This window comes from Hylobates moloch, unplaced genomic scaffold (genome assembly GCF_009828535.3).
Source record: "Hylobates moloch isolate HMO894 unplaced genomic scaffold, HMol_V3 SCAFFOLD_19, whole genome shotgun sequence".
In the NCBI taxonomy this organism is placed as follows: Eukaryota; Metazoa; Chordata; class Mammalia; order Primates; family Hylobatidae; genus Hylobates; species Hylobates moloch.
The window spans coordinates 50,751,510-50,775,090 of NW_026652294.1; the positions used below are offsets into that span (position 1 = coordinate 50,751,510).

General features: G+C 40.6%; 1 protein-coding gene and 1 pseudogene across 5 annotated transcripts in view; both read left to right on the forward strand.

Annotated features, from left to right (window-relative positions):
* The window catches only part of APTX (aprataxin), a 31,066-nt gene extending 21,953 nt beyond the window's left edge, over positions 1 to 9,113 (forward strand). For 3 of the 5 annotated variants that reach the window (XM_058431427.1, XM_032138155.2, XM_058431428.1), the window contains 2 exons: positions 7,121 to 7,224; positions 7,987 to 9,051. In XM_058431427.1, the coding sequence (XP_058287410.1) occupies positions 7,121 to 7,224; positions 7,987 to 8,141 (259 nt within the window). In that variant the 3' untranslated portion in view covers positions 8,142 to 9,051. Of the gene's footprint in view, positions 1 to 7,120; positions 7,225 to 7,986 lie in introns of all 5 variants that reach the window. The other 2 variants (XM_058431429.1, XM_032138158.2) reach the window with 2 other exon arrangements.
* On the forward strand, positions 1,231 to 2,132 carry LOC116459097 (transcription elongation factor A protein 1-like; annotated as a pseudogene).
* Positions 9,114 to 23,581: the final 14,468 nt, after the last annotated feature.

Sequence of the window (23,581 nt, forward strand, 5' to 3'; positions counted from 1 at the left end):
TGAAAGCCCCTTTAGGTCAGCTCTTGTGTCACTTTGATATGCCTTCAACATCTTTTGGGCAATTTATTTTCTGGCCCCACAAGATGTTCCAGGCTTATCTGGAATGAACTACTTCTCCAAAGAGCTCTAGGTCTTCTTGGGCACTAGGTTTCTGTGAGAGAAGTGGTTGATTCCAGGATGTCCTTGCTTCTAGGTCCTCTCAGCCATAGAGCCAGAAATGCATGTATGAATCCTAACCCATACACACACACACACACACACACACACACACACACACACGCACCCCTCTATAATTCTGTGTTTATCTACCTTTATTTGTATGTGGAAAACCATGAGTTCATACTGATATCTCTGACACCATTCCAACTCTGTAAGTTTCATTCTTGTTTCCCTTTTCCTTTTTTGTAACTGCTTTCTCCAACAGTGAGAAACCTGGCTCTCATTAGTTACAATAAATTCATTTACTTGTTCAGTCCTAGTACCCATAAAATAGTTACAGGATTCCTAACCCATACCCCTGTGACAAAGACATTTACTAACTAGAGTACAGTACTTGCCTATAGCTCTTTTTGTTTTTAGCCTTATTGTATCTAGTCAAAACACTGTTCTCCAAAGCTAGGTTAGTTACTGTATTTTCTTCCTCAGCCCGTTTAGTGTGATTTCCTCATTCATTTGTAATACAGCTATGCTTATTTATTAGTGCTTATACTTCATTTTGGATTCTGCACACATGTTGATTGATTTTGTTTACTGGGAGAATGTGAAATATGACTGATTTTAAGAGTGAAAGCTGTTATACAAAAAGGCATTCTACTTGGTTTAACAAGTCCAAAAGAGAATTCCTGATGTTCTTCCCCAAACCTGCTTTTTCACCTAACCTTCTTTATCTCAGTAAGTAACACTCTCCCAAAACAACATGCAGCCCATTATTAAGTTCTGTTTGTTCTATTCCAAAATGCATTCAAAGCAGGATTGCTTGTTGCCATCTCAGCTGCTACAGCTCAGCTCTAGTGTAGGCTGTGATTTTCTGGCCTAGACTGCTGTAGCAGCCTCCTTAACTGGTTTCTCCATGTCCCTCCCTACCCATCCTTTCTTCACACAACAGTCAGAGTGATCTTTTAAACGTGTAAATCAGGTTGCCCCTATGGGCTTGGTTTGTGAGGAAGGGCCTGGCCCAGCCTGTCAGGACCACTGAGGCTTGTTTCTTGCCATCCTTTCCACCTCGGTTTTATGCACTTCTCATCACCAGCTGACTGGGTGTGGGGAAGACCTGCCAGAGCCACAGAGGACAAGGTGGTTCCCATGGCCAAGTAGATGGACAAGATGGTACAGAAGAATACAGCTGGAGCATTGGATTTGCCCAAGGAGCTTAAAAATATTCCCATGACCATGGAATTATTACAGCCTCCAGAAGAATCAGAATATCAGTTAATGCTAATGGCAAGCAGCATAAAGATGAAGAAGTTGCATCTTTAACAGTCTGTCATGAAATCTGGGAAAAAGTTACTATCAACCGAGAAAGACCCTGAAGAAAAGAAAAAAGAACCTGCAGTTACATTGCAGAATAGCCCTGAAGTGAGAGAAGAAAGTAGCTCCGGTGGCAATGCAAGCAGCAGAGAGGGTGAGACAAATGCTCTAGATACTCGTGTTTCATCTTTTATTCAGGAACGAAGCACTTCTGACTCTGTTTGGTTAAAGTGTTGGGAGATGCTTGCTGCAGCTCTCCAAACAGGAGATGGCTACACTGCTATTGGAGCTGGTAAGGAAGAATTAGGATCTCAAATTGAGGAGGCTGTATATCAAGAAATTAAGGAATATAGATGCGAAATGCAAAAGTAGAGTATGAAGTAGGATATCAAATCTTAAAGAGCAAAGAATCCAAATTTAAGGGAAAATGTACCATGTGAGAATATTCCTCCCGTCTTATTTGCTAGAATGATGGCACAGGAAATGGCTAGTGATGGGCTCAGAGAGATATGGAAAAACTTGACCAAAGAAGCCATCAGAGAGCATTAGGTGGCCAAGGCAGGTGGAATCCAGAGTGGCTTGTTCACATGTGCAAAGGTAGTGCTGATGGACTGATAACATTTGTTGTCTGTAATGAATGTGGACGTCAGTGGAAGTTCTGTTGAGTTGGAATAACTACCAAAATATCTGGACTATTAAATTAGATTTTGTATGTTCATTGCTGCACTATTCACAGTAGCAAAGACATGGAATCAACCATGATTGATGCCTGTCAGTAGTAGACTGGATGAAGAAAATGTGGTACATATACACCATGGAATACTACACAGCCATAGAAAAGAATGAGAACATGTCCTTTGCAGCAACATGGATGGAGCTGGAAGCCGTTATCCTAAGTGAACTAACACAGGAGCAGAAAACCAAATACCTCATGTTCTCACTTATAAATGGGAGCTAAATACAGAGCACACATGGACACAAAGCAGGGAACGACAGACACTAGGGCCTATTTGACAGTGGCGGGAGGGAGGTGGGGGAGGATTGAAAAACTACCTATTGGGTACTATACTTATTACCTGGGTGGTGAAATAATCTGTATAGCAAACTCCTGTGACATACAATTTACCTATATAACAAACCTGCACATGGACCCCTGAACCTAAAAGTTTTAAAAAGTTACCTATATTAAATATATTAATGATAGAAAAAAAAGAGAACCAACTTGGTAGTTAGCAAAACATAAGTTATATCCAAAAAAATATGCTTTTAGTAGTGTGATGGGACAGAAGCCCAATCATAGTAAATGGATCAAAAAGTGAATATCAACAATAGAGCTTTAGGGTTTGCGAACCACTGATGTAAGAAAGTGGGTCATGAAAGTGGAGTCGGCAGAAACAGTGCTAATCCGGCTTGTAGTTAAGGGAGAATTGTACCCTTTTCCTGTCCTGCGCTCCTGTCCCCCACCATGGTTATTGAAGGTGGGAGGATACATACCATAAATGTTTATGGGACAGGTGATACCTCATTTAAAATCTGCTGTCTATTATTTATCAGAAATTGCACTTGAGCTTTATTTCTTTCATTTCGTCATCTTAGCAACCCTGTAAAATAGGTATCTTCACTTCCATTTCACAGATAGGGTTGTTGGGGCTTAGAAAATGATAACCCCAAATAAAGGCCTCAGAAGCAAAGTTTCTCCTTGACCTTCTCCTGCCCCCTGTCTCTTGCCCCTCATTCTCCCCCTAAGCAATCCATAGAAACTATAATTCCTCTTTCTCAAGGCAGGTTATAGAAACTAGAACCTTTCTTCCTCAAAGCCAACCAAAAAACCCAAAATATTACTCTAACCTTCTTTTCTATGTAGACCTGGCTATAAAGAAATTCTCTGATCTACCTTGTTTGATGGTAGGTCATAAGACTGCCATTCCCATACCTGGGAAGAAGGAATGCTGCACGAAGAGGTTAAGAAGAATCTGGACAGACAGGCCTTGCTGGGTTTCCCCACTCAGTCTATTCTCATTAAGTCGTATACCCTTTTGAAGCAATAATGGTTCTACATGGCTTTCCATGCTTCAACAAACCCAAGTGTAAAAATGGATAGTTTTCCCTGTATCTTTGCATCTTCATTTGGAAGGCTCCTGTGTCACATAAAACTTGGATTAAATAAATTTGTTATGCTTTTCAAAAAACAAAAAAAGGATGGATTTTGTAATTAGATTTAAAATTAGGCCAAGCAACTAGTTTTCCTACAAATTAGATTTTTAAAGCAACACACTTGGGTTAGTCCTTGTTTTTGACCTAACGCCCCTTCTTTAAATACCTTCTTATATCGGAGACCATATGATAATTTTATGGTATCTGTTTCAGTTTGTTTTTTTTTCATTTTTGAGACAGAGTCTCACTCTGTCGCCCAGGCTGGAGTGCAGTGGTGCAATCTCAGCTCCCTGAAACCTCTGCCTCCCGGGTTCAAGCTAGTCTTGTGCCTCAGCTATCTGAGTAGCTGGGATTACAGTCATGCACCACCATGCCCAGCTAATTTTTGTATTTTTAGTAGAGATGGGGTTTTGTCATACTGGCCAGGCTGGTCTTGAACTCCTGGCCTCAAATGATCCACCTGCCTTGGCCCCCCAAAGTGCTGGGATTACAAGCGTGAGCCACTGCACCCAGCTTTTTTTCCACCCATTTTTATAAATGATTTTTTTTTTCATTTTTTGTTTTTGTTTTTGTTTTAAGAGATGGGAGTCTCACCCTGTCTCCCAGTCTGGAGTATAGTGTCAAGATCATAGCTCACTGCAGCCTTGAACTCCTAGGCTCCAGGTATCCTTTTGCCTCAGCCTCCCGAGTAGCTGGGGCTATGGGTGCGCCACCATGCCTGGCTAATTAAAACAATTTTTTAGAGATGAGGGTCTCATGCCCAGGCCACTGTTGAACTCCTGACCTCAAGTGATCCACCTGCCTCAGCCTCCTGAGTAGCTGGGATTACAGGTATGAGCCATGTGCTTGGGTCATTTTTATAAATTGATATGAAACTTTTTCAGTTAAAATTCTGGTAATTTATTTTTATCTCTTAAGTGAAAATGTACCTTGACTTTTTTATTTTTTAACAGTTTAAAACATATGCAGTAGAAATTATCTGTTAATATATAAATGGAAATTACATTTTTTTCATATTGGCATTTATCTACAAATATTAAAGGATGAGATAAGGTAATACAATCTTAGGTTTAACAAATATGGTGTATATTCAAGTAATACTTGACCAGCTTATCTAAATTGTACATAATATTGGAACTAGCATATGAATTTGATTTTAATTATTAGTTCACAAGCCTGGGATAATTAGATATTATTTTGCATCTGTAACTGTAATCATTTCTTGTAATTTCTTGTGCAGGTGTATTGTACTTAATAGATTTTACTTTTGGAAACATGACTGTTGTAATTAGCTTAGCTTTGTTTATTTACTGTTTGACTTTGTAGAATATTTTTGTTTTGGAGAAGAACACTGTTTCAGTTTAGGAGGCTTTTCAAGAGTGAAAGCTTCTGATGATTTTTTCCCTCATAGGAAGAAATACTGGAAAGAAAATGTTAGTATAATGCAGTTGTTGTAAACAGCTTATGACTTGATTTTGATTTAGAAACCTATACTCACCAGGTATTAAGGATTGTATAAATCATTAAAGCTGTGGTCTTTTCGTATGAAAGTTGATAGATAATTTTTTTGTCTTGAGTCTTATTTGGTGACTTTCTATTCATGTAATTCATCATGTGTGAATGAGGTTGTTGAACAAACTGAACACATGAGCTATAGCGAGTATTTTTTTTTTTTATTATTATACTCAAGTTCTAGGGTACATGTGCACAACATGCAGGTTTGATACATAGGTATACATGTGCCATGTTGGTTTGCTGTGCCCATCAACTCATCATTTACATTAGGTATTTCTCCTAATGTTGTCCCTCCCTGAGCCCCCCACCCTGCCGACAGGCCCCAGTATGTGATGTTCCCTGCCCTGTGTCCAAGTGATCTCATTGTTTAGTTCCCACCTATGAGTGAGAACATGCGGTGTTTGGTTTTCTGTCCTTGTGATAGTTTATAGCAAGTAGTTTTACAGTACAGATCTTTCCATTACATTTTATTGTTTAAACAAAACAAAATTTGTTTTTCTGTTAGGAATAAGAAAAAAATGGTTTTTACTTAGGTTCTTAGGGTACACTTGGAGTACACTTACAGGCCACTGCTGCAAAGTCTACATTTTATTGTGCTGAATCTGCATTCTATCAGATACCCATGGAAAGACCTCAGTATATGCTTTGCACTCTGCTTTGCTCCCCTTTTCCAATTTCCTATTGCAAATCATTTTGATTAATACAGAAAACAGCATTTAAATATCTACATGAAGAATTGACCCACTAGTGTCAGCCAACCTCTGCTTTGTCAGTTCATAGTTAAGTATTTTATCATTTCAAAAATAAAGTGCATTTTCTTTTTCTTTTTCTTTTTTTTTTTTTTGAGATGGAGTCTAACTTTGTCACCCAGGTTGGAGTGCAGTGGCACGATCTCAGCTCACTGCAACCTCCGCCTCCCAGGTTCAAGTGATTCTCCTGCCTCAGCCTCCCAAGTAGCTGGGATTACAGGTGCCTGCCACCACGCCCAGTTAGTTTTTTGTATTTTTAGTAGTTAGTTTTACCATATTGGTCAGGCTGGTCTTGAACTCCTGACCTCAAGTGATCCACCTGCCTCAGCCTCCCAAAGTGCTGGGATTACAGGCGTGAGCCACCGCACCTGGTCGCATTTTCAAAAGAATGAATTTAAGAATAATAAAATTAAAATAGGCCCACTTTTAAATTGTGGTCCATTTTAAAATTTGTAATTCAAGTTTTTTGTTGTTAACAACAACAAAAAAGTATAAATCAGATAATAGCACTCTTTGGCTGAAAATCCTTCAATGGCTTCCCAGTAGATTCAGAATAGAATGCAAACCCCTTGTCGGCCTTTAAGAACCTTTATGACCTTTGTGGTTCCTGCCTCGTCTCTGCTGCTTGGCTCCAACAATTCAGGCCATACATTTGGGCCATATTACCTTCTTTCTGCTTCTTGGTTGCACTGAGCTTTTCCTCATCTCAAGGCCCCTGCTCTTGGCCTCCTCACTTTCTGAGACACTCTTCCCACAGAACTTGCTTGCCTGGCTGCTGTCTCGGTTCAAATCACTTCCTGGGAGATGCTTTCCCTGAACACTGTTAACTAAAGAGGCAGCTTCTACCCCTGGGCACCCTATCCCATTTTCCTTGTTTATTTTTTCTTGGCAATGTTAATTCTTGAAGTTTTTTTTTTTGTTTATTTGTTTGCTTATTTATTATTTGTCTTTCCTCATTAGCATACATTTTCTGTAAGGGCAGAGGCTTTTCCCATTTTGTTTTTTGCTAAAGTCTCAGTGCCTGGAACAATGTTGGCCATAGTACATACTTATTGAGCATTAAATATTCTTAAGTAAATGAATGAATCAGTTGAATCAAATGGACACACCATCAATTCAATAGTATGAATATTCAAAGAGTATGAATACAATGTACTCATACTGTTTGTCATTTTGATTAAGTCATAGTTGTTAAAGAGTTTAATGCTCAGGTTTTTTTTTTTTCTTTCAACTAGCCATGTACATCTTCATGTGATCAGCCAGGATTTTGATTCTCCTTGCCTTAAAAACAAAAAACATTGGAATTCTTTCAATACAGAATACTTCCTAGAATCACAAGGTAAACAGTGTTCCTTGGTTTTCACATTTGTTTCATTTTCTGAGCTGTTCTTATATTTGATTTGGTTGTTTCCCTGAATAACAACCTGACCTCAAAAACCTACGTACAACTTTGTGTTCCCTATAAAGCGAGCCCTATGAAAAGAAACTGGATTATTTGGATTGTAGTATTATTGCCACTTTGCTGTGAGTTGTCTTCTTGAGGGACCTAGGAAGCTATTATGTCAGGGTCAGTGTTTTATTGTGACAACAGGGGACTTAAAGGCTGCTGTGAGAATTAGTGGAGTTCATGGATAAGAAAGCTGTGGACAATTCCTTGTCTCTTCTGCCATCAGTTGGGTGGGAGCTTCGGGGCTGCCTCCTGTCAGGAGTGGTGAATTAGCAGGGGGAAGGCTGTGTATATGTAGAAGAAAGCATTTCCTGGTGTGTAAGAGCTTAAGCATTGCTGGGGTGTTCACAATGGCAGCTGGCATTTACCAAGGGCCAACCAGAGGTAAAGCACTGTGATGAGCTCTTGACAGAGTAACATGGATTGCCTAGAGTGTGTCCTGAAGGAGTGTATTATTTCAAAGGTGGATTGCTCATATTTATAATCTGATTAAGCTCATTTTGCCTGAGGGAAGTCTAAACTAAGCTTATGGAGCTTTAGAACACCTGGCCTGGCATACTGATTGGAGTCATGTTTTTGATTTTTTTTTTTTTTTGGTATCTCATATTAGTTTTCCAGATGAGCTGGGATTTGACTTTTCTTCCTTATCTGCAGCTGTGATCGAGATGGTACAAGAGGCTGGTAGAGTGACTGTCCGAGATGGGATGCCTGAGCTCTTGAAGCTGCCCCTTCGTTGTCATGAGTGCCGGCAGCTGCTGCCTTCCATTCCTCAGCTGAAAGAACATCTCAAGAAGCACTGGACACAGTGATTCTGCAGAGCCTGAGCTGCTGCTGCGGTGTGGTCCACTGGAGCAAACTGCTGGCATCTATTCTGGGTTGCTTGTGAACTTCTACTCATTTCCTAAATTAAAACATGCAGCTTTTTCACAAAGTTTATTCTATTATTGAGTGACCACAATGTACAGTGGCTCGAAGGAGTTCAGGATTAGGAATTTGGGTTTGTCATAGATGTATTCTCTGGTGAGAGTGGCTGGGATATACCTGACCCACCATCTTCAGAAGGACCCATGTCAGGTCTGACCAATGGGAGCAAAGCTACGTTCACACTGACCTAATGCAGAGTATGGAAGCAGTGGGCTGGTTGTAAATTTCTGTTTCTTAGATTTATCCTCCGCCTCTGTAGGCATGGACACCCTTTAATCCGAGTACCTAGAGTGGCCTCTTGTTTATCCTAGAGATACTGATGGGTCTTGTTTTCTGTTAGTCTGTTTTGTAATATTCTTTTCCCTTTCTTCATGGGGAGGCTTAGTTTGTCCAGTCCTTCCATGCCCTTCTATCCCAGATTACCTAAATGTTCCCTTCTCAGGGAACTGTCTCATCAGTTCTTCACTGTGAGAAAAGAGGCTAGATGATGGTCGGGGTTGGAGTTTTCTTCTAATATCAAGGGTTCCTGGCTGTGAGCAAACAGCCATATGTTCGTCGTGATTCAGCTGTGAAGTCTTCTTGGACCTCTTGTCTGAAAATAAAGTTAATTTGTTTGCAGCATCTCTCTTAAGTAGGTGGAAACTATTGAAATTCAGCTGACAATCACAGCATAGGTTTTGATGCATGAAAAGGTGGTTGGTGAATGAAAAAGTTGCGTAGAGCCACTACTTTATTTTTCCCTGAGAATAAATTTGGATAAAACAGTTGTATTCAGTTGTTTTTTGGGATAATATTAGAACTAAAGGTGAAGGGAAAACTAAAAAGTTGTTTTTGATCAAATTGTGGATATCTTTGAGGATGTGACTTTTCACTCAAGTTGTGAGAAAAAAGGAAACACCCTTAACAAAAGCTTCTTCTGGAGAGAAAAAGCTACAGTCCATAGAGACATTTGACCTCAATGTCTTTCACAAACAAACAAGATGCCACAGTGGTTACTTAGCATAGGTATAGTAATAATTATATAATTAGTGATCATAGCAGCTCACATTTGTCTGACTCCTGTGTGTCCTGCATTATGCTAAACACTTGACTCAAATGATCTCATTGAATTCTCACTGTACATAACTCTATGAGGTTACGTGCTATTGTTATGCCCCTTTAATGGATGAGGATCTAATATTCTATAATGGGTCCTGGGCACCATCCAAAGTTGGTATTGATTCTGATGCATCAACTCATTATTTTTCCTATCAGTTGCACAGTATAAATGCAAGACTAACAGCAGAAGCCACAGAACCCAGGGGCTTTGGACCTGTGCTGATCAAAAGCTTTCTGTGGCATTTCATTGATTGCCCTGAGATCAGCCAGTTCCTTTAGCCCTTTTTGTCCATCTCTCACTACCCAACATCTTTCATCTCTTTTCTGTGCTCCTTCTGCACTCCAGGATTGTAATCCTTACGTCATTAGTCCATCCATCCATAGTTCTTCTATCTGGCTTGATGCTGGACCTTTGGGCCTGCTTGATTGTCTGCTTCCTCTCTGAGGTGATTGTCTACATACACGGTGGCCCCTGGGGGTTCTTCCCCAACCCAGCTGCAGAGGGCATGTGGCTTCATAGCCTTTTATTTGCAGTCATCAGGTACCAGGCACAGAAACTCTTGCAAATTGTCTCGGCATGGTGGCTCACACCTGTAATCCCAGCACTTTGGGAGGCCGAGGTGGGCAGATCACGAGGTCAGGAGATCGAGACCATCCTGGCTAACACAGTGAAACGCTGTCTCTACTAAAAATACAAAAAAAAAAAAAAAAAAAAAAAAAAAAAATTAGCTGGGCATGGTGGCAGGCGCCTGTAGTCCCAGCTATTCAGGAGGCTGAGGCGGGAGAATGGTGTGAACCCAGGAGGCGGAGCTTGCAGTGAGCCAAGATCACGCTACTGCGCTCCAGCCTGGGTGACAGAGTGAGACCCCATCTCAAAAAAAACAACAACAAAACAACAACAAAACAAAAAAGTCATGGGCATATTAGTTAAGAACAGGCTCTGGATTCAGACCTGGGTCCCAATGCTGGCTCTGCTACTCACAGCTAAGGGATCTTGGGCAAGTTACTTATTTTCTCTGAACTTTGGAATTCACGTATGTAAATGGGCATAACAGAGTTGAGTTATAAGGATTAAATAATCTATGTAAAGGGTTTAGCATAGTATCTGGCACAGAGAAGGACTCAATAAATGGTAACAGGAAGCCTCTGCTTTTATCTCCGTGGAGGCTGGGAAGGAGGAATTCACCTGATCCATGCCTCTGTCTGCATCTGAAGCCTTACTGCCCCTGGAAACTTTCTAAATATGTACTCCATGGACTCCTTAGATCAGAATTACTGGTTTCCCTTTAAAAAAATGTAAGCACTTGGGCTTTACCAAATAATTACTGAGTCACAATCCTACAGGCCTAAGAATCTTCATTTTAAACCATTCAGGGTGAACTTTATTGATGTTTGAGAACCACAATATAAATGAACCTTTGGCTTCAAAGCACCTTGCATTTCTGAAGCTTATGGATTTAGCTGTGCCCTGCCAGGATACAAATAGCATTTTCTGGTTAGCTGCCTGGGCCTGTCGTAGGTCTGCCTTCCCTCTGCTGTCTCAAGGTTATTTCAGAGTCTGGGGAGACCTCCAGCATTAGCTGAAGGGGAGTCCCTCGTTACAGGGATCAGCCCTTCCTTTCTTCAGGAGTTTGGCAGAGCTCCTTTGGCCCCAGGTTCTTAGGAGCCAGGTCTGGAGATGACTTCCCCTCAGTGGCTCCCATTCCCTCTTCATGCCCAGAGATCAGTCCAGTGGCTTGTTCTGGGACATGTAATGAACACTGCCAGCCTTAGGCTCAGAGCGTCAGTATTTTTCCTTCTCTGGGCCTGTCTCTGAGATACCCAGGTACAAATGATCCTTGTAGGGACCAGATCATACTTGAGATGGTCGTTAAGGATGTCTTTAGATTCAGGGATATTTTCTAAAGCCTGGCATCTGATAGTCACACAGACTGGACATGGCTGGATATCAGAGATTCAGGACTCATCTGTCAGTGTTGGCCTAAATGCTTCCCTCTGCTTCCAACAACTCCAAAATGGAGGGAGACTTTCGCAGGGCTCTGAAGATTCTACCATAGACTAATTTTTAAAAATGTGATGAAAGCCGTGAAACCTCTTCAGCATAATTAATATTTACACATTTTGTATATGTTAGGGAATTTATGGAGCCACTGAAGAGCTTCCATAGGGTCTGTAGACCCCAGTTTAAGAATCTCAAGAGAAAACGGTCATCACCATGCGTCTGGGATATACGGGAGGGGTCTCAGGTCACTGTGGAGGACTGGCGCCCACCACCATGCCTGGCTAATTTTTGTATTTTTAATAGAGATGAGGTTTCACCATGTTGGCCAAGCTGGTCTCAAACTCCTGAGCTCAAGTGATCTTCCCACCTCGGCCTCCCAAAGTGCTGGGATTACAGGCGTGAGCCACTGCGTCAGGCTTTTTCTTTTTTAAAAAAATATTTTACCAACCAAGAAGAAGCATTGTAGTTCTGGCAGCCACAAGTTGAAAGCTGACACAACCCACTGCCCCACCCCCAACTTGTACTGTTTGACATTTATTGGAGGAAAAAAACGATCATTTCTTCACATTGAAGAATTAGTTACTGGCCAAAGACCTTTCGTAGAATCTTCTCCAGAAACTGTAGGAGGTCCTCTTAGAATGCTAGTTGGAGTTGCCAGGGTCCAGAGGAACCTCCATGTCCTGGGTCACCAGACCACTAGCCTTTGCGGCTTTTTCCAGAGCTACATTCTGGAGGTAGGAAGCTGGGCCCAGGGGAGGAGGGGGCATCTGGGGATGTCTGAAGAGCCAGTTGAGCAGCTGAATCACAAGCATTCTCTAGGTTACAAATACATTGCTCAGAGACTAGGAACTGGAAACTGTTGCTTTCAAGAACCCATAAAGTGGAAGATGTTCATGACAAAGCAAGAGGGTCAATAGGTCAAATACTGAAATGTGTTCCCTCCAGCTGGCCAGGCATTCGGAAAGAGACCCAGGATGTGGGAGGGAGGCCCCAATAGGTATCTGAATCCCCCACATCCCCGCAGTAGCTCAAAGCCTCTATGTCCCCTTTATGTGAATGAGAAAAGGCACCCCCTGCAAGCAGAAGCTTTTAGCTCACACTCACTTGAGACTGAGGGCCACATAGGGTGCAACTGTACAATCTTACCGTGTGGGGTCCCTGTTTCTCATGAGGTTCTCTAGGAAAGGTAGTTTTTTTGGTTCTCCATCATGTACCCAACGAAATTAAAAGAATATGGAACAAAACAGCCTTGCAATAAAATTTCGTTGAGTGAATGATGCCCGTGTCAATACACTTGGAATGGATGTAGAAAAGAGAACTTTTTCTGTTACATCTGAATTCGATTGGCAAGCGTGTTGTCCCGTAAGTCTGCATCTTTGCCCTTAGAAACAGTTTTTATTTTATTTTTATTTTTTTAAAAAAAATCCCTTCTTTTCACAGGTGTTGATCTTTAATTTTTTTTATTTAAACATTTTTTCTTGCCTTCTTCATTTTTCCTTCATATGACTTTGGAAACATTCTGATAAACATCTTACTGCCATTGTTTATGGGAAAAAAGTATATCTTACAGGTTAGAATTAGTGGAACATAAGCATGTTAATATTTTTCCACAGACTCTTCCAAATCTTTGCTAACAAAGCAAGTGATTAGGGAAGTTGGGGTTTTCCGTATCTTTTGTATGAATGGTCTATTTTCGGGGCTTGCCATGTTTGGCCACCAGATGGCAGCATTTGAACAATAAATTTTTAATTGTCTTTTACAAGCCAAAGCTGTTTTTGAAGCCCTTTTATGTATCTTACGTTTCAGAATCGATGCTTCAAAATAAAATATATAAGGGGCTTTTAAAATAAGACTGATGTGTGTTTAACGTATCTCCTAATTAAGATAGAAGTTTGAAGGAAAACCAGTATGTGGGTCAAAATACAAAACATATTTTGGGACTGGGAGGCTGTTTGGCTGAGAGGTGAAATAGACTCTAAAGTTGGCTGGAAGCTGGGCGCGATGGCTTACACCTATAATCCCGGCACTTTGAGAGGCTGAGGCTGGCGGATCATTTGAGGTCAGGAGTTCGAGAACAGCCTAGCCCCTAGCCAACATGGCAAAACCCTGTCTCCACCAAAAATACAAAAATTAGCCAGGTGTGGTGGCACGCGCCTGTAATCTCAGCTACTTGGCAGGCTGAGGCACAAGAATCACTTCAACCCAGGAGGCAGAGATTGCTGTGAGCTGAGATCGCGCCATTGCACTCCAGCCTGGGTGACAGATCAAGACTCTGTCTCAACAAACAAACCCCCCAAAAACATTCTTTCTATTAAAAAAAAAATAAGTTGGCTAGAGCCAAGGTTGAAGCCTGATTCTGGCACTCATGAAATGGGTCTTGGGGCATGTCAATGCATGGTAGGCATTGAAAATATGCTGGCAAATTTTCTTAATTTGACCCCAAGTTAGTGACTGTTGTTCTCATCACAAGAATACCTGGGAGTAGCACTGGAAGCAGACACTTCTTTTGGGCATATTCTTCAAAAATGGCATCATTTTTACGTCTACAGTTGCTAAGTCGCTAGTGGTCAGATATTTGAGGAAGCACTGTCAAAGCAGGATGGTTCATATACAGAGAAGGTGAAGGGCTGTGTCTGCATTTTCCATGGGCCAGCTTCCCCGCAAACCTTTTGATAGAAGAACCTAGCTTCATCTGTCTTCCAGCTCTTGCAAGCCTTCTGTCTTTTAAGCAGGCAGAATAAAAGCTCCAATGCCAAATAGTACCAGAATATTAAAATTGAAAAGGACTTTATATACCAGGGGTCCTGACGTTTTGAGGGAGTCATAGATCCAAAATTTGGTGAATATAATAGCCCCTTTCCCATATGTTTTGCATGTAATTTCAAGGGAAGCACCCCAAAAATCAATAATCCATGGATTTTCTAGGGCAGATCTTCTCAGCTGGTGTGTGTGTGTGTGTGTGTGTGTGTGTATCCCCTAGATTCTAATTATTTTGAACCAACTGGCAGTCCTTTTTTCCAAACTACACACAGAAAGTCACTCTGCTACCACTGGGCATCTAATCTCTCCGGTGCTTTGGGGCAAAGTTTAATCTCTTGCCTGGAGAATCTATCAGAACTTTTTATTCTAGTAGCCTCTGATGTTCCATTGAGGGATTTGAAACAGAAGTGACTTATAATATCAGCAACCAACTTATGTCCTAATTAAACATCAAGAGTGCTTGCATTCCCGAATTCATGCTGGGAGAGAATATACTAAAACGTTAATTAGCGGTCCTCTCTTGATGGTAAGAATGTGGGTAATTTATATTGTGTTATATTGTAGTGCATGCTTCTAAATTAGCTACAGTGAATACATATTTGGGAGTGTGAAAAAAGCCTCAGATTTTATTTTTAAAAAGTGATAGGTCACAAAGGAATGTAATCAACATTCAATTATTTATATTAATAGCTGATAAAACAAAAAGTGGCTAATTTTTTTTTTTTACAAATAATGCTAGTTCCATTCCAGTATTCTATGGCCCTCCAGAGACAGGCATCCTGCAAGGCCAGATTTCAAGACCGAATTTGCTTGAGTCTGAGAATGACACACGTGAAGGTAATTCATTTGATCTGATGGATCTGATATTCCTAACACTAGATCTAGAAAAAATAGTGGCTTTTTCTCTGTTTGCCCCTAACCTCAATGTCTGTGACACACCAACTACATTTTAGTTATTCAAAATTGCTGTCCATAGCAACTTTGTCTGTACTTACAAATGCCTTTCACCACCCATTGAGATCCCACGATTTCCCTTGCAAATTATGTTGATATGAAATGTTACATTAGGTTTCCAAATACTGAACCACCTTGAATTCTGGGGGTGAATACTCTTGGTTCCCTAGGGCTTCTCTTTCAGTATTGACTTTGACTCTGAAACATTCATGATGGGATGGGTTTGGGGAATAAGATTTATAGATTGATTTATGTATTTGGCCTGGTCCCCAGATTTTAACAAAAGTATCAGGAAAAGGGGAAGAAAAGATGTAAAATGAGAAGAATGGTTAGAATTTTGGCTGTTGGATCAGTTCCCAGAACATCCCTTGTGTTAAAGAAATCAAGTAATGGGAGAAGTGGAAAGAAAACAGGAAAGTTAGTGAAGCTAAACCAATCTACATAGTGAAGACAGAAGGGGGAGAAGGACTGAAAAAGATATGTGGGGTGAATATTTGGGGCAGAATTTGAGGCATCTGGGAGGTGGGAGCTTTGGAGTGCTCTGGGAGATTTGGGGAAAAGAAGGGGATTTGAAGAAGGGTTGGTCTCTCTAGGTATAAATGAATCCCTTTTAATATATTTTTGAGAGATACAAACAAAGATTATATACTTGATTAATTTTTTTTTTTTTGGTAGAGAAAGGGTCTCGCCATGTTGCCCAGGCTGATCTTGAACTCCTGGCCTCAAGAGATCCTCCTATCAGCCTTCCAAAGTGTTGGGATTATAGGCATGAGCCACTACACCTGGCCTTTTTGGCCACATTTTGACTTTTGTTGTTCCTGTTCCAGTTTCTCATTTCTTGCATTTTGTATTTCTTCTTTTTTTCTTGATAACATTTGCTAGATGTTTGCTTATAAAATGCTATTTTTTAGAAAAGTAGTTCTTCTTTATAACTTATTTTTGCCTTTCTTTTCTTTTGCTTTTAAAAAAACTTTTGAGTCAAATACAAAGTTCATATACTTTAATATTAAGAATTTTCTTTGGCTAGGTATGGTGAATTACGCCTGTAATCCCAGCACTTTGGGAGGCTGAAGCAGGCAGATTGCTTGAGCCCACGAGTTCAAGATCAGCCTGGGAAACATGGTGAGACTCTGTCTCTAAAAAAAAAGTTAAAAAATTAGCTGGGTGTGGTGGCACACACCTGTAGTCCCAGCTACTCGGGAGGCTGAGGTGAGGATCGCTTGAGTCTGGGAGGTCAAGGCTACAGTGAGCCATGGTCATGCCACTGCACTCCAGCTTGGGTGACAAGCTGGAGTCTCCTTTGGGTCTCAAAAAGAAAAAAAAAAGAATTTTGTTTTTATGATGAAATAAATTTTTAAAAATAATGAAAATATTTATGGCTATAAATTGAATGTTGGGTTGGACCTGAGATTTACAGAGACTGCCTTGGCTGTTGATAAGAAGAAAATACTTACTCTAGTTTCAAGACCTGAACCATCAGGTTTTCTTGTTTCCATCAGAGAAGTCACATGTCAGGATGCTTAAGTGTTTGACCGGAGGATAAGGCTTTGTTCCTTGTATATTTCACAATGTGTTTTTCTTTTTTCTTTTTTTGAGATGGGTTCTAACTCCGTCACCTAGGTTGGAGTGCAGTGGCATGATTATAACTCACTGCAGCCTTGAACTCCTGGGTTCAAGTGATCCTCCCATCTTAGCCCACAAATATTGTTTCTTCCTATTTTGTTATACATGAGTAACCTTCTACCCCTGACCACAAAAACACAGGATCTGCCATTAGTCTTTTATACTTCAGCATGATTCTACAGATCACTGTTATCTTTTCCAGACAGGAATTTGCATTTCAATTCTTTTTGTACAACAAAAAGCTTTGTCCTCAATTGAAGGATTTTTAATTTTAATGAAGTCCAATGTCTACCTTTTGTCTTTTATAAATTGTGTTTTGGTGTTGTAAAGTCATTGCTAAACTCAAGGTCACCTAGATTTTCTCCTATATTATCTTCTAGGAGTTTTATACTTTTATGTTTTATATTTATGTCTGTGATCCATTACGTCTATGAGTTAATTTTTGTGAAAGGGGTAAGATCATTATTTAGATTCATTTCCGTGGATGTCCAGTTGAAGCATTTTTAAGCATTACCAGATGGGGAATTTTTTTTTTTTTTAGTGAGAAAAGACATTTATTTTCTTATGTAAAACATATATTGTATATAACAGTAATAATGACATAAGCTGATTTATAAAGAAGGCAAAAATAAACAATATTCAGAATAAAAAGCTGATAGCAGTAGAAATTTAAAAACTGAAAACTTTTTTTTTTTTGAGATGAAGTCTTGCTCTTGTCCCCCAGGCTGGAGTGTGATGGCACAATCTGGGCTAACTGCAACCTCCGCCTCCCAGGTTCAAGCGATTCTCCTGCCTCAGCCCCCCGAGTAGCTGGGATTACAGGCACCTGCCACCATGCCTGGCTAATTTTTGTATACACACACACACACACACACACACACACACACATATAAATATACATACATATATATACACATATATATACACACATACATATACACATACACACACATATATATATACATTTATTATACTTTAAGTTCTAGGGTACATGTGTACAACGTGCAGGTTTGTTACATAGGTATACATGTGCCAAGTTGGTTTGCTGCACCCATTAACTCGTCATTTACATTAGGTATTTCTCCTAATGCTATCCCTCCCCCAGCGCCCCCCCGCCAACCCATGACAGGCCCTGGTGTGTGATGTTCCCTGCCCTGTGTCCAAGTGTTCTTATTGTTCAGTTCCCACCCATGAGTGAGAACATGTGATGTTTGGTTTTTCTGTCCCTGTGATAGTTTGCTCAGAATGATGGTTTCCAGCTTCATCCACGTCCTTGCAAAGGACATAAACTCATCCTTTTTTATGGCTGCATAGTACTCCATGGTGTATCTGTGCCACATTTTCTTAATCCACTCTATCATTGATGGACATTTGGGTTGGTTCCAAGTCTTTGCTATTGTGAAGAGTCCTGCAATAAACATATGTGTGCATGTGTCTTTATAGTAGCACGATTTATAATCCTTTGGGTATATACCCAGTAATAGGATCGCTGGGTCAAATGGTATTTCTAGTTCTAGATCCTTGAGGAATCGCCACACTGTCTTCCACAATGGTTGAACTAGTTTACAGTCCCACCAACAGTGTAAAAGCATTCCTATTTCTCCACATCCTCTCCAGCATCTGTTGTTTCCTGACTTTTTAATGATGGCCATTCTAACTGGTGTGAGATGGTATCTCATTGTGGTTTTGATTTGCATTTCTCTGATGACCAGTGATGATGAGCATTTTTTCATGTGTCTGTTGGCTGCATAAATGTTTTCTTTTGAGAAGTGTCTATTCATATCCTTTGCCCACTTTTTGATGGGGTTGTTTTTTTCTTCTAAATTTGTTTAAGTTCTTTGTAGATTCTGGATATTAGCCCTTTGTCAGATGAGTAGATTGCAAAAATTTTCTCCCATTCTGTAGGTTGCCTGTTCATTCTGATGGTAGTTTCTTTTGCTGTGCAGAAGCTCTTTAGTTTAATTAGATCCCATTTGTCAATTTTGGCTTTTGTTGCCATTGCTTTTGGTGTTTTAGTCATGAAGTCCTTGCCTATGCCTATGTCCTGAATGGTATTGCCTAGGTTTTCTTCTAGGGTTTTTATAGTTTTTAGGTCTTACATTTAAGTCTTTAATCCATCTTGAATTAATTTTTGTATAAGGTGTAAGGAAAGGATCCAGTTTCAGCTTTCTACATATGGCTAGCCAGTTTTCCCAGCACCATTTATTAAATAGGGAATCCATTCCCCATTTCTTGTTTTTGTCAGGTTTTCAAAGATCAGATGGTTGTAGATGTGTGGTGTTGTTTCTGAAGCCTCTGTTCTGTTCCATTAGTCTATATCTCTGTTTTGGTACCAGGACTATGATGTTTTGGTTACTGTAGCCTTATAGTACAGTTTGAAGTCAGGTAGCGTGATGCCTCCAGCTTTGTTCTCTTTGCTTAGGATTGTCTTGGCAATGCAGGCTCTTTTTTGGTTCCATATGAACTTTAAAGTAGTTTTTCCCAATTCTGTGAAGAAAGTCATTGGTAGCTTGATGGGGATGGCATTGAATCTATAAATTACCTTGGGCAGTATGGCCATTTTCATGATATTGATTCTTCCTACCCATGAGCATGGAATGTTCTTCCATTTGTTTGTGTCCTCTTTTATTTCATTGAGCGGTGGTTTGTAGTTCTCCTTGAAGAGGTCCTTCACATCCCTTGTAAGTTGGATTCCTAGGTATTTTATTCTCTTTGTAGCAATTGTGAATGGGAGTTCACTCATGATTTGGTTCTCTGTTTGTCTGTTACTGGTGTGTAGGAATGCTTGTGATTTTTGCACATTGATTTTGTATCCTGAGACTTTGCTGAACTTGCTTATCAGCCTAAGGAGATTTTGGGCTGAGATAATGGGGTTTTCTAAATATACAATCATGTCATCTGCAAACAGGGACAATTTGACTTTCTCTTTTCCTAATTGAATACGCTTTATTTCTTTTTCTTGCCTGATTGCCCTGGCCAGAACTTCCAACACTGTGTTGAATAGGAGTGGTGAGAGAGGGCATCCCTGTCTTGTGCCAGTTTTCAAAGGGAATGCTTCCAGTTTTTGCCCATTCAGTATGATATTGGCTGTGGGTTTTTGTCATACATAGCTCTTATTATTTTGAGATACATTCCATCAATACCTAGTTTATTGAGAGTTTTTAGCATGAAGGGCTGTTGAATTTTGTCAAAGGACTTTTCTGCATCTATTGAGACAATCATGTGGTTTTTGTCATTGGTTCTGTTTATGTGATGGATTATGTTTATTGATTTGCATATGTTGAACCAGCCTGGCATCCCAGGGATGAAGCCAATTTGATTGTGGTGGATAAGCTTTTTGATGTGCTGCTGGATTCGGTTTGCTAGTATTCAGGATTTTTGCATCGATGTTCATCAGGGATATTGGTCTAAAATTCTCTTTTTTTGTGGTGTCTCTGCCAGGCTTTGGTATCAGGATGATGCTGGCTTCATAAAATGAGTTAGGGAGGATTCCCTCTTTTTCTGTTGATTGGAATAGTTTCAAAAGGAATGGTATCAGCTCCTCTTTGTACCGCTGGTAGAATTTGGTTATGAATCTGTCTGGTCCTGGACTTTTTTGGTTGGTAGCCTATTGATTGTTGCCTCAGTTTCAGAGCCTGTTATTGGTCTATTCAGAGATTCCACTTCTTCCTGGTTTAGTCTTGGGAGGGTGTACATGTCCAGGAATTTATCCATTTCTTCTAGATTTTCTAGTTTATTTGCAGAGAGGTGTTTATAGTATTCTCTGATGGTAGTTTGTATTTCTGTGGGATCGGTGGTGATATCCCCTTTATCATTTTTTATTGCATCTATTTGATTCTTCTCTCTTTTCTTCTTTATTAGTCTTGCTAGCAGTCTGTCAATTTTGTTGATCTTTTCAAAAAACCAGCTCCTGGATTCATTGATTTTTTGAAGGGTTTTTTGTGTCTCTATCTCCTTCAATTCTGCTCTGATCTTAGTTATTTCTTGCCTTCTGCTAGCTTTTGAATGTGTTTGCTCTTGCTTCTCTAGTTCTTTGAATCGTGATGTTAGGGTATTGATTTTAGATCTTTCCTGCTTTCCCTTGTGGGCATTTAGTGCTATAAATTTCCCTCTACACACTGCTTTGAATGTGTCCCAGAGATTCTGGTACATTGTGTCTTTTTCCTCATTGGTTTCAAAGAACATCTTTGTTTCCACCTTCATTTCATTATTTGCCCAGTGGTCATTCAGAAGCAGGTTATTCAGTTTCCATGTAGTTGAGCGGTTTTGAGTGAGTTTCTTAATCCTGAGTTCTGGTTTGATTGCACTGTGGTCTGAGAGACAGTTTGTTATAATTTCTGTTCTTTTACATTTGCTGAGGAGTACTTTACTTCCAACTATGTGGTCAATTTTGGAACAGGTGTGGTGTGGTGCTGAAAAGAATGTATATTCTGTTGATTTGGGGTGGAGAATTCTGTAGATGTCTATTAGGTCTGCGTGGTGCAGAGCTGAGTTCAATTCCTGGATATCCTTGTTAACCTCTGTCTCGTTGATCTGTCTAATGTTGACAGTGGGGTGTTAAAGTCTCCCATTATTATTGTGTGGGAGTCTAAGACTCTTTGTAGGTCTCTAAGGAATTGCTTTATGAATCTGGGTGCTCCTGTATTAGGTACATATATATTTAGGATAGTTAGCTCTTCTTCTTGAATTGATCCCTTTACCATTATGTAATGGCCTTCTTTGTCTCTTTTGATCTTTGTTGGTTTAAAGTCTGTTTTATCAGAGACTAGGATTGCAACCCCTGCCTTTTTTTGTTTTCTATTTGCTTGGTCGATCTTCCTCCATCCCTTAATTTTGAGCCTATGTGTGTCTCTGCACGTGAGATGGGTTTCCTGAATACAGCACACTGATGGGTCTTGACTCTTTATCCAATTTGCCAGTCTGTGTCTTTTAATTGGAGCATTTAGCCCATTTACATTCAAGGTTAATGTTGTTATGTGTGAATTTGATCCTGTCATTATGATGTTAGCTGGTTATGTTGCCTGTTAGTTGATTCAGTTTCTTCCTAGCATCGATGGTCTTTACAATTTGGCATGTTTTTGCAGTGGCTGGTACCGTTGTTCCTTTGCATGTTTAGTGCTTCCTTCAGGAGCTCTTTTAGGGCAGGCCTGGTGGTGACAAAATCTCTCAGCATTTGCTTGTCTGTAAAGGATATTATTTCTCCTTCACTTACGAAGTTTAGTTTGGCTGGATATGACATTCTGGGCTGAAAACTCTTTTTTTTTTTTTTTTTTGAGACGGAGTCTTGCTCTGTCGCCCAGGCTGGAGTGCAGTGGCGCAATCTCGGCTCACTGCAAGCTCCGCCTCCCAGGTTCACGCCATTCTCCTGCCTCAGCCTCTCCGAGTAGCTGGGACTACAGGTGCCCGCCACCATGCCCGGCTAATTTTTTTTGTATTTTTAGTAGAGACGGGGTTTCACCATGGTCTCGATCTCCTGACCTCGTGATCCACCCGCCTCGGCCTCCCAAAGTGCAGTGATTACAAGCGTGAGCCACTGCGCCCGGCCCTGAAAATTCTTTTAAGAATGTTGAATATTGGCCCCCACTCTCTTCTGGTTTGTAGAGTTTCTGCCGAGAGATCCGCTGTTAGTCTGATGGGCTTCCCTTTGTGGGTAACCTGACCTTTCTCTCTGGCTGCCCTTAGCATTTTTTCCTTCATTTCAGCCTTGGTGAATCTGACAATTATGTGTCTTGGAGTTTCTCTTCTCAAGGAGTGTCTTTGTTGTGTTCTCTGTATTTCCTGAATTTGAATGTCGGCCTACCTTGCTAGGTTGGGGAAGTTCTCCTGGATAATATCCTGAAGAGTGTTTTCCAACTTGGTTCCATTCTCCCCATCACTTTCAGGTACACCAATCAGATGTAGATTTGGTCTTTTCACATAGTCCCATATTTCTTGGAGACTTTGTTCGTTTCTTTTTACTCTTTTTTCTCTAAATTTCTTTTCTTGCTTCATTTCATTCATTTGATGTTCAATCACTGATACCCTTTCTTCCACTTGATCGAATTGGCTACTGAAGCTTGTGCACATATCACGTAGTTCTCGTGCCATGGTTTTCAGCTCCATCAGGTCATTTAAGGTCTTCTCTACACTGGTTATTCTAGTTAGCCATTCGTCTAATCTTTTTTCAAGGTTTTTAGCTTTCTTGCAATGGGTTCGAACATCCTCTTTGAGCTTGGAGAAGTTTGTTATTACTGACCTTCTGAAGCCTACTTCTGTCAACTTGTGAAAGTCATTCTCTGTCCAGCTTTGTTCTGTTGCTGGTGAGGAGCTGTGATCCTTTGGAGGAGTATAGGCGCTCTGGTTTTTAGAATTTTCAGCTTTTCTTTTCTGGTTTCTCCCCATCTTTGTGGTTTTATCTACCTTTGGTCTTTGATGTCGATGACCTACACATGGGGTTTTGGTGTGGATGTCCTTTTTGTTGATGTCGATGCTATTCCTTTCTGTTTGTTAGTTTTCCTTCTAACAGTCAGGTCCCTCAGCTGCAGGTCTGTTGGAATTTGCTGGAGGTCCACTCCAGACCCTATTTGCCTGGGTATCACCAGCGGAGGCTGCGGAACAGCAAATATTACAGAACAGCAAATATTGATGCCTTATCCTTCCTCTGGAAGCTTCGTCCCAGAGGGGCACCTGCCTGTATGAAGTGTCAGTCAGCCCCTACTGGGAGGTGTCTCCCAGTTAGGCTACACGGGGGTCAGGGACCCACTTGAGGAGGCAGTCTGTCTGTTCTCAGAGCTCAAACGCCACGTTGGGAGAACCACTGCTCTCCAGAGCTGTCAGACAGGGACGTTTAAGTCTGCAGAAGTTTCTGCTGCCTTTTGTTCAGCTATGTCCTGCCCCCCAGAAGTGGAG